Source organism: Pagrus major, chromosome 12 (genome assembly GCF_040436345.1).
Source record: "Pagrus major chromosome 12, Pma_NU_1.0".
In the NCBI taxonomy this organism is placed as follows: Eukaryota; Metazoa; Chordata; class Actinopteri; order Spariformes; family Sparidae; genus Pagrus; species Pagrus major.
In genome coordinates, this window is record NC_133226.1 from 26586774 (window position 1) to 26600760 (window position 13987).

The window sequence follows — 13987 nt, forward strand, 5'->3', positions numbered from 1 at the left end:
GGAGGCTCTTGCTGCTCGTGATGACTTCAGTTTACATGATCATAATCAATAAGGAGATGCTTGATTTTTTGCTTGTACACAGCTGAGATTCTGCTCCAACAAACTGATTGTGTGGATGAAGTGAATCTGTTCATGAAATCATTGAACAAGAGTGGTTTAACAGACTTTACTGATGGACGTGTCAACAAACTGGAAAGTGTGTCCATGTTTTGCTGTTTTGAACAAAGGACGGTTCAGATTTTGATTCTCTTCATATTTTGTTCTGTTCACTTGTTCTTCCATATTTTGAGGTGCGGGGCAACTCGTCTATGACTCGTACTAAACCTTTGTATGTGTCAGAGAAAAGAGCAATAAGACTTATAAACAAGGTGGATGAAAGAAAACACAGCAACAGACTGTTTATCAGGTCACACGTGATGAAATTTAAAGATTGAGTTGATTTGAAAACATTATCAGTCGTGTGTAAAGACAGAAATCAGGTGAGAATCTACAGAGGTTGTTTATATTAAGATGAAGGTGGTGGTGGTGGTGGTGGTGTGTGTGGGGGGAAGAAGTACTTTTTATGAGTTATCTGTTACTTTAGTTGAGTCAGCAGACACTTAATTTACTGAGTGTGAGCCACTAAAAGCGCCACCCTGTGGTGGTCAGAGGATGATGCACTACAGGACCACATCTAGGGTTGTTCATATTCAGATTTTTATTAATGTATTTTAAATGTTGAAGTGAAGTGCGTATATCAAAAGTTAATCCAGCCAATCTGAAACGACTCTTCACCCTGACCATTGTATACCAGACTTCACTGACAAACTGAAGGTTTCAATCATGAATAAACAAACATGAGCAAAGTCTTTTCTTCTTGTCGTCATTCCAGATGCTGGAGCTGCCAACACACCAACACAACCTGCTGTTTTACTCTGACGCAGACACTCTGCACTGGGATCAGGGTTTCTAACACCCTTTCCACTGGTCAAAAATCCCATTTAAACCTGCTAACATCAGGCTTTTTTTGTGCAATGTGAATGTGTAAACTCTGCATTTACACCCGGGTCACCTGACTCTGCAGTAGACACGGGTTTTTATCACTAATAATAATAATATAATAAAATATAATAATAATAATAAGATATAATAATAATAATAATAATAATAATAATAATAATAATAATAATAATTATAATAATAAGATATTATATATATATAATATAATATATAATAGATCCATGGGGTGAACACGCTAAATTCCTCCGCGCGAAGTGATGACGTGTTATCAACGTCAGGTAGTGGCGCGTAAATAAAGAAGGAATTTGGGATGCGGCGTATTAAGGACGTTTTATTACTGGACAGTGTTGCAGGTGGAGCCCCGTCCATTCACATGAAAGCTGCTCAGCGGTGTTTTGAAGCTAAAAAAACTCGACTTCCCGATTATGAAAATACCTGGATCGCCGACCGAGCCGGCTAACTTCCGGTTTAGCGCCATGCTAACTTCCGGTTTAGCGCCCGGCTAACTTGAGGGGGGATAAAATAAGTTAATCGTTCGGCTCTTCTTGACTTGACAGACGTTATTGGATGTAATGGCTCAGATTATGTCAGTGAAACGAGTCGTGTCGCGGAGGTTGTGACGCTCAAAATATCGTATCCACCGTTTTACAGACGCTTCGTTCACATTAGCTCTATTGTTGTTTTTCTCTTCTGTTGCAACTGCTTCCGGTGCATTCGTGACGTCAAACTTGACGTCAGTGACGTACAACGTGACGCTTCATATAAAAATCACAGGGCCCAGGGGAGTGGGAATGGGCTCAATGGGCGGTTTTGAGCGGGTTGACCGGCGTTTAAAAAACCTGTGATGACCCGATAATAGAATAAATGTTTATGTTTAAACATCTCTGAGTTTGACAAATAAATATCAAATATAAGCAAGTATAAAAAACAGGTAAAAATAGACACAAGAAAAGCGTGGGTGGAAAAGCGGTATGAGTCAAATTGGGATCCATTAGCAGTAGCCCTGTTGCTAATGTCGTCTGGTTCTGCAAAAGAAATATACGTAAAAGCATAAATAAATGTGAACCTTGCCGTGCAGATAAACCAGGAGGGCCTGGTTACACCACATCCAACTGTCTAACAGGTAATTACACAGTCAAACATTCGCACCGATCTTTAAACAGCCCACTAAGTTTCAGCTGATTTAATCTGGTAAAGCACATTAATTAACTGCTCCTCGCACTTTAATATAAACGCAATAGATGCCCTCAGGTGAAATTTAACAAAAGAATATAAATTAACTTTAATGCGTTAACTCTATTTTTTTCTTTATCGTAAATCTCACAGGGGGATTACGTTACACAGTTACATCGTGTGGCGAGGAATTATTGCAGGAAGGTCGAACGTTATCAAAGGGGGCAATTTTGATATTAAATTCAGGCTGTTTCTTTTCAGGTGCTAATGAGTTTGAGTGAAATGATCACTTAATTCGACTGAAAGCTGGGTTTGCGGGCTTGTTAGGTAAGTGAATAAATGGCGACTATTAATCATCTGACAGGGACGATGTGTAAGACACCACTGAGGGCTACGCTCCGGAGGAATTAATTAATATTTAATTATAAACCCTGGTCATAAATATCAATGAAAGCTTCACTGTATTTCAGTTTTGAGGAAAAGCTTCAGCGTCTGGAAACGTCAAAAAACTGAACCAAAACAAACTATTTAATAACTTGTTTTTATGATACGCAGTAAAGGATGATGAGCTTTTCAGCATGATTTCAATAATAAAATATTAACTAACTACTTAGAAACACTGTGTTTTCACTGTTCTCAGCAAGTTTGTATTTGTACCACCGTCACTCGGGTGGGAAGAAGCCGGATGTCTTAATCATTCACCCATTACGTCTGATTTGACCAATCTATCCAATTAATTTAGCTTCTTTCAACTATTTATCAATTAACAGCTGACTGGCTACATGTGCCAACGTTTAACGCTCTCTGTTATTCGGCTCATTCGCCAACAAAACAAACACAGCCGAGCAAACAGGCTCAATGTACAGTCACAACGAACCTCGTTAGAAAGCTGATGATTCGCTTCATATTAGCGGACAAACAACCGTGTTTATGATCACAAAGTTTTGGCTACTCACCGATGAAGCGTCGATGTTTCAGTTGTGTATCAACATTCACCAAAGCTTTCTTTTCTCACTCCCAAACGTCCAGTAGATCAATTTCAGTAAACAATGTAGTCCAAAATATAATATTCTACACATGAATGTGACAAAATAAAGAAAACTGGGATCACCGACGCGTTGTCATGTTCCACGTTCCCGCCATTTTAGTTTCATTGTATGTTTGTAAGCGTGTTTCTGTTTTGTGGTGTATTTTAAAGGTTTTCTTCCCCGGCCTGATCTTCTCTCCACACCTGTCTTGTGTTTGTTTGACCAGTCCAGCCCCGTTACCTGAGTTCTTCCCTCCATACCTGCACTTCATCTCCCTCGTTGGCCCCTCCCTCCCTCCAGTCTTTTTCCAGCCTATCAGCTTCTCTGTTTCTGGTGTTTTTCCGCCTCACTCCACCTGCACCTCATTCCCTCGTTGATTTAATTTGTAAGTAAGTTCAGTAAGTAAGTTTGTTTCGTCGTTGTTGAGTTATTTGCTTAGTTTCCGATATCCTGCTGTTCCTGTTTCCATGATGTTCTGTCGTGTTTGCCAGTTCCTTGTTTTGCTGTTATCCAGATTAAAACCACATCCACTGCACTTCCTGCCTGTTGTCTCGTGCATTTGGGTCCATCTTCCCTGTTCCAGCGTGACATCAGGCTTTAAATCTGTCAAAAACTCCTTTATTTGGAAGGAAAACAGCTTTAAACTGCAACACAGAGTTATCTAAAGACCTTCTGTGCTTCCTTTAACATTTTGCATTAAAACAGTCTACGATGTTGTTGTAAGCAGATGTAAGATGTTAATAGAGGCTGTACAACCCGTATTATACATAATGAACGATTAAAATGTCCTTATAGCTGCTTACAACGACATGAATGCTTTAAAAAAGGTTTATTAAATGTTTATATGCTGCTTATAAATGCCATGTGTCCTCTACAAAAGAAAATCTAGGTTGCTATCGAGGCATTTCTCTCCCACGTGTTTGTTCAGATATTTTTTAAATCACCTTTCACATGTGAAAAGGCTCCGAGCGAAGAGATGATGGTTAACACGGGGCTGGAGAGCCTCGACATCAGCAGCGCTTGTTAATGCCAATCAACAGGCGCCGCTCTGTTGCTAGGAGACTGGAGAGGATATTTTCAGTCGGTCCAGCGAGACTCTGATTGGACCGTCATTACTGGCCGCTGGTGTAACTGACCATGAGTGTAATAACTCAAGTTTTCATCCTGAGAGTGACCGCTCTTAAACTGAGCACGTTTTATAAATCGACCAAAATAGAGATTGGACTGATCAGAGCAGAAAGACTGCTCCTCCGAGCGCCATTAAACATCAAACAGCTGGAGAAACTGAATCTATTAAGAGCTGTACATCAAGAGAAAACATCCTCACGCAATTAGTCAGATTATTAAAATGGAAATCACCTAAATAATCAGATTAATTAAGCTGCCGTTTCACCGGATCCTCTCCTCCTGCGCGTCAGTTAGAGGGATTTTGTTGTGAAGCGTTGGCCTTTCAGGAAACACCTAATTGCTATTGGCTGTTTCGTTTCGCTGTGACATTTATGAAAACTTTATGGACAGGAATCGCTCCAGCGTGTGACATTTTGGGTTCCCTTTAAAGCTGTGAATATGAAGGTTTTCCACCTTACGGGCCACGGCACTCAAAACGAAAAGCAACAACAGCTCCCACACTGAGTCTTCGTGGCTCAGATGAAAGAGCGACGAGGAGAAAAGAGAGTGACGGCGTTTCCATCCTGTAAGAAAAGGTTACAAATGCGATGCTTCCTGATGGAGACAAAGGTCTTGTGTGGTTTTGAAACACAAATCTTTTCACAGGTGGTTGAACTCTGCAGGTAATTGAAATAATGAACAGATGCAGCAGCTACAGTGAAGTGTGACACAACTTGGCGAATGTTTGATGTGGATGTGTGAAGCAGAACCAGGACGCTCCAACAAGACAGTCAAACGTTTCTCAAAGAGCGTCTTTGTTTCAGGATACATCATCCACAAAGACTGATTTCTTTCTTATTGTAGCATTTCCAATTTTTCATTTCTGACGAGCTGCTCGACTGCCCCCTGTGGGATTAATAAAGTTGTCTGAATCTATCGATCACATCATCTAACTCTCTGCAAGAAAGCGCATTTCCCAAAACGTCGTCCTTTAAGTGACACAGTGATGTTGTCAGAGGCATGTGGACAGAAAAACCTAACGTCTGCTGAAAGTCACGCTTATAATACACTTTAATATCTCTCACAGAGTGTGACATGCAAATGAATGCCGGGCGTCAATGGGGGCCAACGCACAAAATGGCTTCCCAACATCGCCCACATACAGACTCCCCATCACAACATCAGCATCTCTGCATGTGTGTTGAAACGGTTTCACCAGTGGCAGACACCACGTCTAATTACCTAAGTTGGCGTGACAGTCACGGTGCATTAAACCAATGGGATTGGGTTTTACACCCGCTCCGACGTGGATTAGAAACAGAAACCCACGACATCTCTCACTGAAAACTGTGCGGACTGACGCCAACACGTCGGTTAAACAACTGATAATCTCACGAAGGAGCTAAATCACACGTTGCCCACCTGATGTCATGTTTTCCTGCTAGTAAGGAAATGCATTCAAACTCGACTGTTCCTGTCGACATTCCTCGCTGCAGGCTGTAATCTGACAGCAGGTCTGCAGCGAGGGGCTACTCGTGTTGTGGGGCAGGTGGACTGTTTCCCTGCAGTCACCCCACCGTGCTTTCATTTGCATACTGGATCAGATTATCATTACATTATGTATTCCAAGGACGAGCCCGAGCGTGATGGATGATTGGTGCAGTCTAGTAATCTTCACCAAGGTGCTTTGTCCAGCCGGAGCAACAGTGATCTACCGCTCTGCCGCTCCAGGGTCAGACTCGATTCAGGGATACCATCAGTTAATATCTAAAATATTACGCACTGCTTTTAATTTTAATTATTTTGCAGTCTGGAGAGCTGTATGTTTTGTATTAATACACAGTGGAAACAATAGATGCTGGTTGTGCCTGGAAAAATGGTGTAAACGTGTGTAAAATGAACTTTTATGGATAAAAGTGAATAAAAAATGTCAGTTTCTGAGAACAAATGCAACGTTTTTCAAGATGTAAGATGTATAATATATAAACTTTTTAAAAAAATACTATGCCAAGCCATAGGCACGGCTAGCGAGCCATTTAGCAATGAAAGAGCGCTTCAGACGATCTAATTCAGAAACTCTGAAGCGACGAAAGTAAAGTGTGTTAAAGCTGCGTACATTAACGTTCAGCGTCGACACAAGTGGGAGTGACGTCAACTTAAAGAAATGGTTTGGTCCAGTTTAGGGGTGTCTGAAATTGTATTACGGGATTTTTCCAGTCATGACACAGGAAAAATAAATAAATAGTAAAATATAAATGTTTTGTGCCCTCGACTTGTATTTTCTTTTCTTATTTCAGGGGGTCGGATCCCTGGATTACAACAGTGTACAACTGTCTTAACTAGCTTACTGTGCATTGTAGCAGTTTCCTACAACTATCTTACACATATCTTAACTAGCTGAACTAGTTTACAACACTTTACAACTAGCTAACAAGTATTTTAACCAGCTTAATCAGTGTTATAGCAGAATCATATAACTAGATCTCAACTAATGTAGCAGTATGATGAAGTTATGAACATTAGCTCATCGCAGCGGTCACAAAAAAATCACTATTAACCTGTGGATTTTTGCATGATCGAGTGAAAGTACAATTTATCACATACAACTGGTCAGATGTTTGATAAAAGAAGCACTTCCTTGTTGTTGAACGAGATACAGACCAAGAACCAAGCTGGAGGAGCTTATAACCACTTAACAGCTGCACTTCTACGTATCCTATAGATCGGCCTACATGTCTGTTTCTAGCTCGTAGATTATGAATTATTCTGAAATGCTGACATCTGATATCGAGAGACAAACCGTCTTTGCTGTTCCCATCACAGACAGATAATACAGAGTCGATGACTCCGCTAACAGGAGTGGAATAACAGGTCGGTCCACACAGGATATGTGTGATTAAGGGTGATAAGATTTATCTGCGGTGGCAGTCACACAGATGGGGTTACAGAAATAAGCTGCTGCCTGGTTACAGGAGACGCTCCGAGTGGCGTAGACACCATCTCGGTGTGTGTGGGGTCCAAAAAAATAGCCCGAAGTGACACTGGCATCTAAACCAAGTGCACAGAGATACAACAGGATGTACGTGTGGAGGTGTGCAGTGACAGTGACAGTTGGAGGCCATTTTATAAATGTGGACCACAAGATCACCTGGTGCTGAAGCTGCAGGTCACTTTCATCAAGAAGTCTGGGACTGTACCAGCGTTATCGGGGAGTGTTGGGAGGTTTAATCATATATTTAACTTTTTTTTAAATAAGTTCTGACTTAAAAAAACAAACTGCCTCCGTTTGATATCTCAAGAAATCGTTAAACTAATTTAACCATAATATTTTCACGTAATAATAATCAAGTAAAGATAAAAACATTTTAAATGATCAAGTCTGAGAATAAAAGCCTAAACATGGCTTATGAATGATATAAACCATGATATATATATAGAAGAAAGATCCACAGGTTACGATATTGTTTGCATTAGCCAGAGTGTGAGGGGTCAAATTAAGATCATCTTTATTTATTATTTAAACATGTTTTTTTATTTTTGTTAATCTTGTAACATTACGGATGAGTTCAAATTAAGTTCCCCTCTCTTAAAAAAGAGAAAAGTCAGACTATTTAGACGACAAGTCGTAACTCTCGTCTCTTTTAAGATAAAAAAAAAAGAAAATTGTAACTTATCAAGCTTCATTTATTCAGTACAAAATCACTGAATAAATGATTGGACAGCTTGGAGAAACCAAATGATCATCTGGCAACTGACGGCATTTTCTCAATTTCTGTACTTGAATATTTTCATTTTCTTCTACTAACAGATCTGTGGGACCTCATACTTCTGAGCAATCATGGCGGCAAATTAAACATTTAAACATAAATGAAACTGTTTAATCATTCAACAGAAGCATAAAGAAAGAAAGATGTGGATAAACACAGGAGTAGCGTCGATCTTGATTCCACTACAGTCTTTAGTTTGGACCATATTTACATTATTTAATGGTCCGTTTGTTTCCAGAATAAAACTTCCTCTTTGTAAGAACTTCCTGCCCATTCAGGCCCCTGATGAGGCAGGAAGTGGGATAAGGAAAGCTTAACATTCCCAAATTATCTTTACAGGAAGTAAAATGAGGCACTAGGAGAAATTATGACTTCCCCCCCTTGAAGAGCGCGAGCTGTGTGTGTGTCCTCGCCTGTGGACCAAACTCAACATCAGGACTTTGGGTTAAACATCTGTCTCAACATCCAGCTGCTGGAAACGTTAACATGAACACAACTGGTATCAACACTTCGATGGGAAAGAATTCAATGCAGATGACAGTTTAAAGTAATCGAATCAAGAAACGAGATCTGTTTTTCAGCCCGAAAACAAACGGACAAGTGTCGAACCAGCACCTGAACCTCCGAAAGAAGCAGATCAGACGGGAACGTAACGTCAAACTCATCGATAGGAATGAAGTGAGATGGAGTGATGTGGAGTCTCTTCCTTCACTCATAAATAAATAAAATCTCCTCCTGATGTAAACTTAACTGATAAACTGTGCTCCTCAAACCCCCCCCCCCCTTCTGTTTCTGATCGATCCATATCCACATCGATCGATAGCATTTTTTCTGATGCATCCTCGTCTCTTCACTGACTTTCTGATCAATGCACTTGATGGTTTCTATTTACGTTGGTTTATTTGATGTCATCTTATCCTATCTCTCTGACCTATAGATTATCATAAAATCTTATTTCATTCTTTATTAATTTGGTAATTAAAGCAATGTTATGTAGAAATTTGGCATTGTGTGTGATTTGGCGCCCCCTACAGCGTCTGAGTGCAACACCACTGTCCTAACTACAAATTCTAGGTGCAAACTACAAACTACAAACGTGTCTGTAACGCTGTGATTTGCACTTTAATACACAGTTGATCACCTGGATTTAACTGAGCAAACAGGTCCGAGCCTTTTCACTGGATAACGACTGCTCAGCTGCCAGGTCACCTGCGTGCTGCGAGGTCACCTGAGTGCTGCCAGGTCACCTGAGTGTAGTGAATGAGCAGGTTTTTCCATCAGTGGATTTTTTTTCTTCCCCGATGGCACGAGCCGTTTCAAACGGCACGATTCATCGGGCTCAACCTGTGACAGACCGCCACAGAGTCCGGACCTGAACCCCGGTGAGAGTCTCGTATTAAAATATCTAAAATCAAATATTCAACTTTCACCTTCGACCCTAAACTTCTGTTATTCTCAGAACGAGAGCTTCAATAATGAAGAACAGAGACTTCGTCCTCTCAAAAAACGAATTTAATCAAAAACAAAATGTTGATTCAATAACAAGTTTATAAAACAGTGATTTAGTTACATAAATAAATCGATCAGTGTATCAAATCTTAGTTTCAACTTCATGAGCATGTTGACATGGTTGTACAATCATTTACCTAACGTAATAAATAAAAAGGGAGCATATTTCGTTTCCTAAACAAAACAAAAAGAAGGAGCTACGAACAGACCTCTAACGAGGGAATGAACAACAGACGACACTGAAAAACAGATGAAACGAGCTTTTAAAGCACAGAATACAGAGCCAGTTCAGATTAAAAAAAAATCAAAGACACTGAAAGGTCGTAACCGAAGTCGGTCGGCGTATGAATAAAAGTTTGGTAGTCAGAACTCCCATTTGGTTATTTTAAAGCATTAAGACAAGGCAAGAAAGAAGGCTGTTCTCGTGTGAGGAAGTCTGGAGAGAAATGAAAACAAACTGAGCTGAAGAGGAAAAATACAACAAAAGTGTAGAAAAAGTGGAACAGTCGAGACCTTCAGTATAGAGCAACTTTCTGTCCTGCACAAAGTCGAGACGTCAGAAGAAGAAGGGCGTGAAACAGAGCTTTGTGTTGGACCGAGTCGCTGCAGGAGGAGACGCGAGGGGCAGATTTCTCTCCAGCTGTTGTGTCGCCGCCGCTCTGCCTCCACAGTCGTCTCTTTCTCCGACTCCCACAATCCTCAATACGCGTCTGTGTTCGGGAGAATACGCACTTTGCACGTCCACTTCCTGTCGTACGGCCGGGCCAGTTTCTGCCGCTCGTTTACACGTGAGCGGAGCCAAACCGGCCGGCGTGGACTCCTGTCTGAACCGGGCCCTGGTGCAATGCAAGGCGAATGTTTTGAAGTCCTTCTGATATGTTTTTTTTTTTTTTTTGTCCTTGTTTCAAAAACCAAAAGTACTGCAGCTTCAAGTATTGTGCCTTACATAGAATATTCTGTCATAAATTAGTTAACATATACATTTTTTTCAATATTCAGACATATACTTTCATATATACAGGACAATAAAATGCTTTTGTTCTCTCTTCTGTTCTCTTTTTTTGTCTGCTTTTTTCAAAGAGAAATCCCTGAGAATGTATGTTGACAGTTGCCAAGTTTCCACAAGAGCGAGCGCTGTGACAGTTTGTGTTTCTGTGACGAACGTGTCTGTAAAATAAAACACGCTGAATGTTCGAGACAACACTGCGAAGCCAAAACAATCAGCCTGACGATGGCAGAAACAAATATCGACCCAGTAAATTAATTCTGATTGTGAATCTGGAGTTTTTCTGTCGGATCAGGGCCACTGAAGAAAAAAGGGTTCAGACTTCAAACTCAGAAATCCAACTTTTTTCTCACGATTCTGACTTTTTTCCTCAAAATTTTGACTCTTTCAAAAGAAAATTCTGACTTTAATTTCAGAAATCTGACTCTTTTTTCTCAAAATTTCGACTTTCTTCTCAAAATTCGGACTTTAAACTCAGAATTGTGACTTTAAACTCAGAATTAAAGTCACAGAGAAACGTCAGAGCTCTGAATTTAAAGTCAGAATCCAGAGAAAATATTCAGGATTGTGAAAAGAAAAGTCAGAACTTTGTTACAGCGACCCCGATCCTTTTCCGTAGTGAGGACTCGGGAGGGGGAGAGTAAAGCTGGATCCTTAAAAAGAGGTACTTGTCACTTCAGATGGAGTTTCTCCGTTTGGTTTAAAGCCGTTTGTCTTCTCTTTGAGGCTGTGAACGTTAGCTGAGGGAAGGAGGAGGAGTGCAAGGTGGACATTTTGCCACTGGACAATTCAGTTTATACTCGGTGTAAAACTCTCTCGCTTTCATACATATAAAGGGAAACACACAAACTTCCACAAATCAACAAGTTCTCTCCTTCTGAATGGTTTTATACACATCAACACCAGCTGTTGCTTTTAACGGTTTACAGTGTTCTTTAAATTTCTCGTCGTTTTTACGAGAAAACTGACCCTAAAACATATTTCACATCTCGTTCCTATCATCTTCGGCCGTCCAGTTTCTTTTTCCAACACTAAAATCAACCTGGAGTCCGTCTGTGCTCAGGCCGGCACAACTCAAAATGAAAAGACATATTCACTGTGAACGAATACGACTGTTCATCACATTCGACCCCGAAATGCCAAATCATAGGAATAAGATTTGTTTTGGGAGGATTTTCACTTCAAGTTAGAAAGGATACAAAAGAGACTCAAGTAAAATCGGTGATTTGGTCGTTCGATCCTCTTTCAACCAAATCTCTCTCGAACGAGCATCATGAGCTTCTTCTTGCCCTTGTATATCTGTTTCAGGTTGTCTATGAACTGTGTGAACTGGATGTGTCCGTCAGCCGCCATCAGAAACGTCTCTCTGGCTTTACTGAGGAACTCGATGAACTCGCTGTAGTGGCGCGGGCTGATGTGCGTCAGCCGCGAGTGCGTGGTGTTGATGTAGGCCCCGATCGTTGCGTCCAGTAGCTGCCTGAGCGGAGCCTTGTCCAGAGGCATCAGCTTCCCAGAGTTCCTGCGACTGTGCAGCGCCACCATGCCCGGCGTCGTTAACGTGCACCGCCGCAAAATGTCCGACAAGACGGTGGCACACTTCACGCTCTTCACCACCAGGGGGATGACGGATGCCAGTTCGTTTTTCCCCAGCGAGTGGCTGAGAGCGCACGCCCACAGCACGTCGTTGATCGCCGGGTGCGTGTCTTGGTTGTAGCTGAGGTTCAGGTGGGTCATGGCTAACGTTGCTAGTTTGTACGCCCTCATGGGATAACCGCGGTGCTCCATGTAGCGCGCTATTGTAAACAGCTGTGTGTAGTTCATTCCCGTGGCGGCTGCGTCCAGTACAATCTGATAGGCTGTCTCGAAGGCAATGTGGTCCTTCTCGCAGAGCGTCAGCGCCGAGAGGGCACAGTTTTGGGGGTCCTTCATGGCACACTGCAGGGCCAGGGTGCGGGCAGAGTTGGCCAGGTTCTCCTGCTGGTGGCAGTCCAAATGCAGGCGGACGATGGTGCTGTTGGACATGACGGTGCTCGCCACGACGCTGGTGGCTTCAGTGGGAGTGAAGAGGGTGAACCAGCTCTGCATGATGCTGTCCAGCGCGAACACACCTGGACGGAGACAAAGAGGAATGTTTACGGGAAATGAACCAGATTGAACAAATAACGTCTCCCAAAACATTTATTTGTTAAAAGATGGACACCAATATAATCTGAACACTAACGCACCTTCTGAGTGGAGATGAATCTTAATCTCCCCCCTTCATCCTCCCTCTTTGTGTACACACACATGCTCACATCTCTTTTCTATTTATTTGCTTCATTTATTTTTATAGTTTATTATATTTTCCCTAATGTCTACCTGTGTTTGTATTCCAACCACTTCCATTAAAACTTCCTGCTCAAGTTTTTGTTTGTGTGTTTGTTTGTTTTGTCTCTTATTATGTTTTAGGTTGAAAAAAAAAAACAGCAGGTACAAACAAACAAAGTGCTACCTGTCACACAACACATCTCTCATTAGTCACGATTAATATCCTATAAATAATAAAAAAATCTGAATCTGCAAAGTAACTAGTAACTAAATTTATCAAATAAATGTAGCGGGGAGGAAGAATAAGTTACAGAAAAAGGAAATCCAGGTTCATTTCATTACAAGTTTTTCATTTTTACTGTAACTCAGTTCAAAATATTGGTAACTGGTCTCCTGGAAGTATCTGTATTTATAACAACATTTATCTGAATGTGTTGAGACAAATGTAGAAGTTATTTCTGGTGTTCAGGAAAATCTCATGATTAGATAGCACATTGTTAAATTAGTTTATCTTAATTGGTAATCTGAGAAAAATCACAGATACTGATAATCAGAAAAATGCTGAATAAAGCTGAAGACCATGGGGGGCGAGTGCTGAGAAAGGTTTGAAGAACTGGTTAAATACGTTGTTCGCTTTCTGGTATTTTCACGGTTTGTTGACGATAACAAAAATGTAAAATGTCGCCAGTCCCGTCCTTTAAAACCTGCAGTCCAGGTAGAAAATGAATTTACTCTCTGCAAAAATAAAATGTCTCTTTTAGACTTTAAAGATGTTAAAAATCTAAAAGCTAAAAAAAACCCTTCATTTTCAACTTTAAACTCTATTTTATTAACTAGTGCACGACTCTGACCTGTTGAACTTTTAGGTTACGTCACCGCTCTTCACAATGGCTCCTCACCGTCTAATTAGATATTCTGTTTCTAATTCTCTTACATTATATAGTCTGGCTCCGCTCTGCATCACCGACTGGCGTGTTCTCAATGAGTCCATTCAAAACCCGTGCTCACAGAAACAGGGAGTCCTTGTCACTCCACCCCACATTCACGAGAAATCATCTGGGGAGGAGGGTTTTCCCCCTACAGAGCTCCGT

General features: G+C 41.1%; 1 protein-coding gene across 1 annotated transcript in view; it reads right to left on the reverse strand.

The window, feature by feature from the left end:
• Positions 1–9568: 9568 nt before the first annotated feature.
• Positions 9569–13987, reverse strand: part of LOC141005594 (zinc finger SWIM domain-containing protein 6-like) — a 42589-nt gene continuing 38170 nt past the window's right edge. Inside the window, exon 14 of the mRNA XM_073477507.1 lies at positions 9569–12697. Within this exon, the coding sequence (XP_073333608.1) occupies positions 11835–12697 (863 nt within the window). The 3' untranslated portion in view covers positions 9569–11834. The remainder of the gene's footprint in view (positions 12698–13987) is intronic.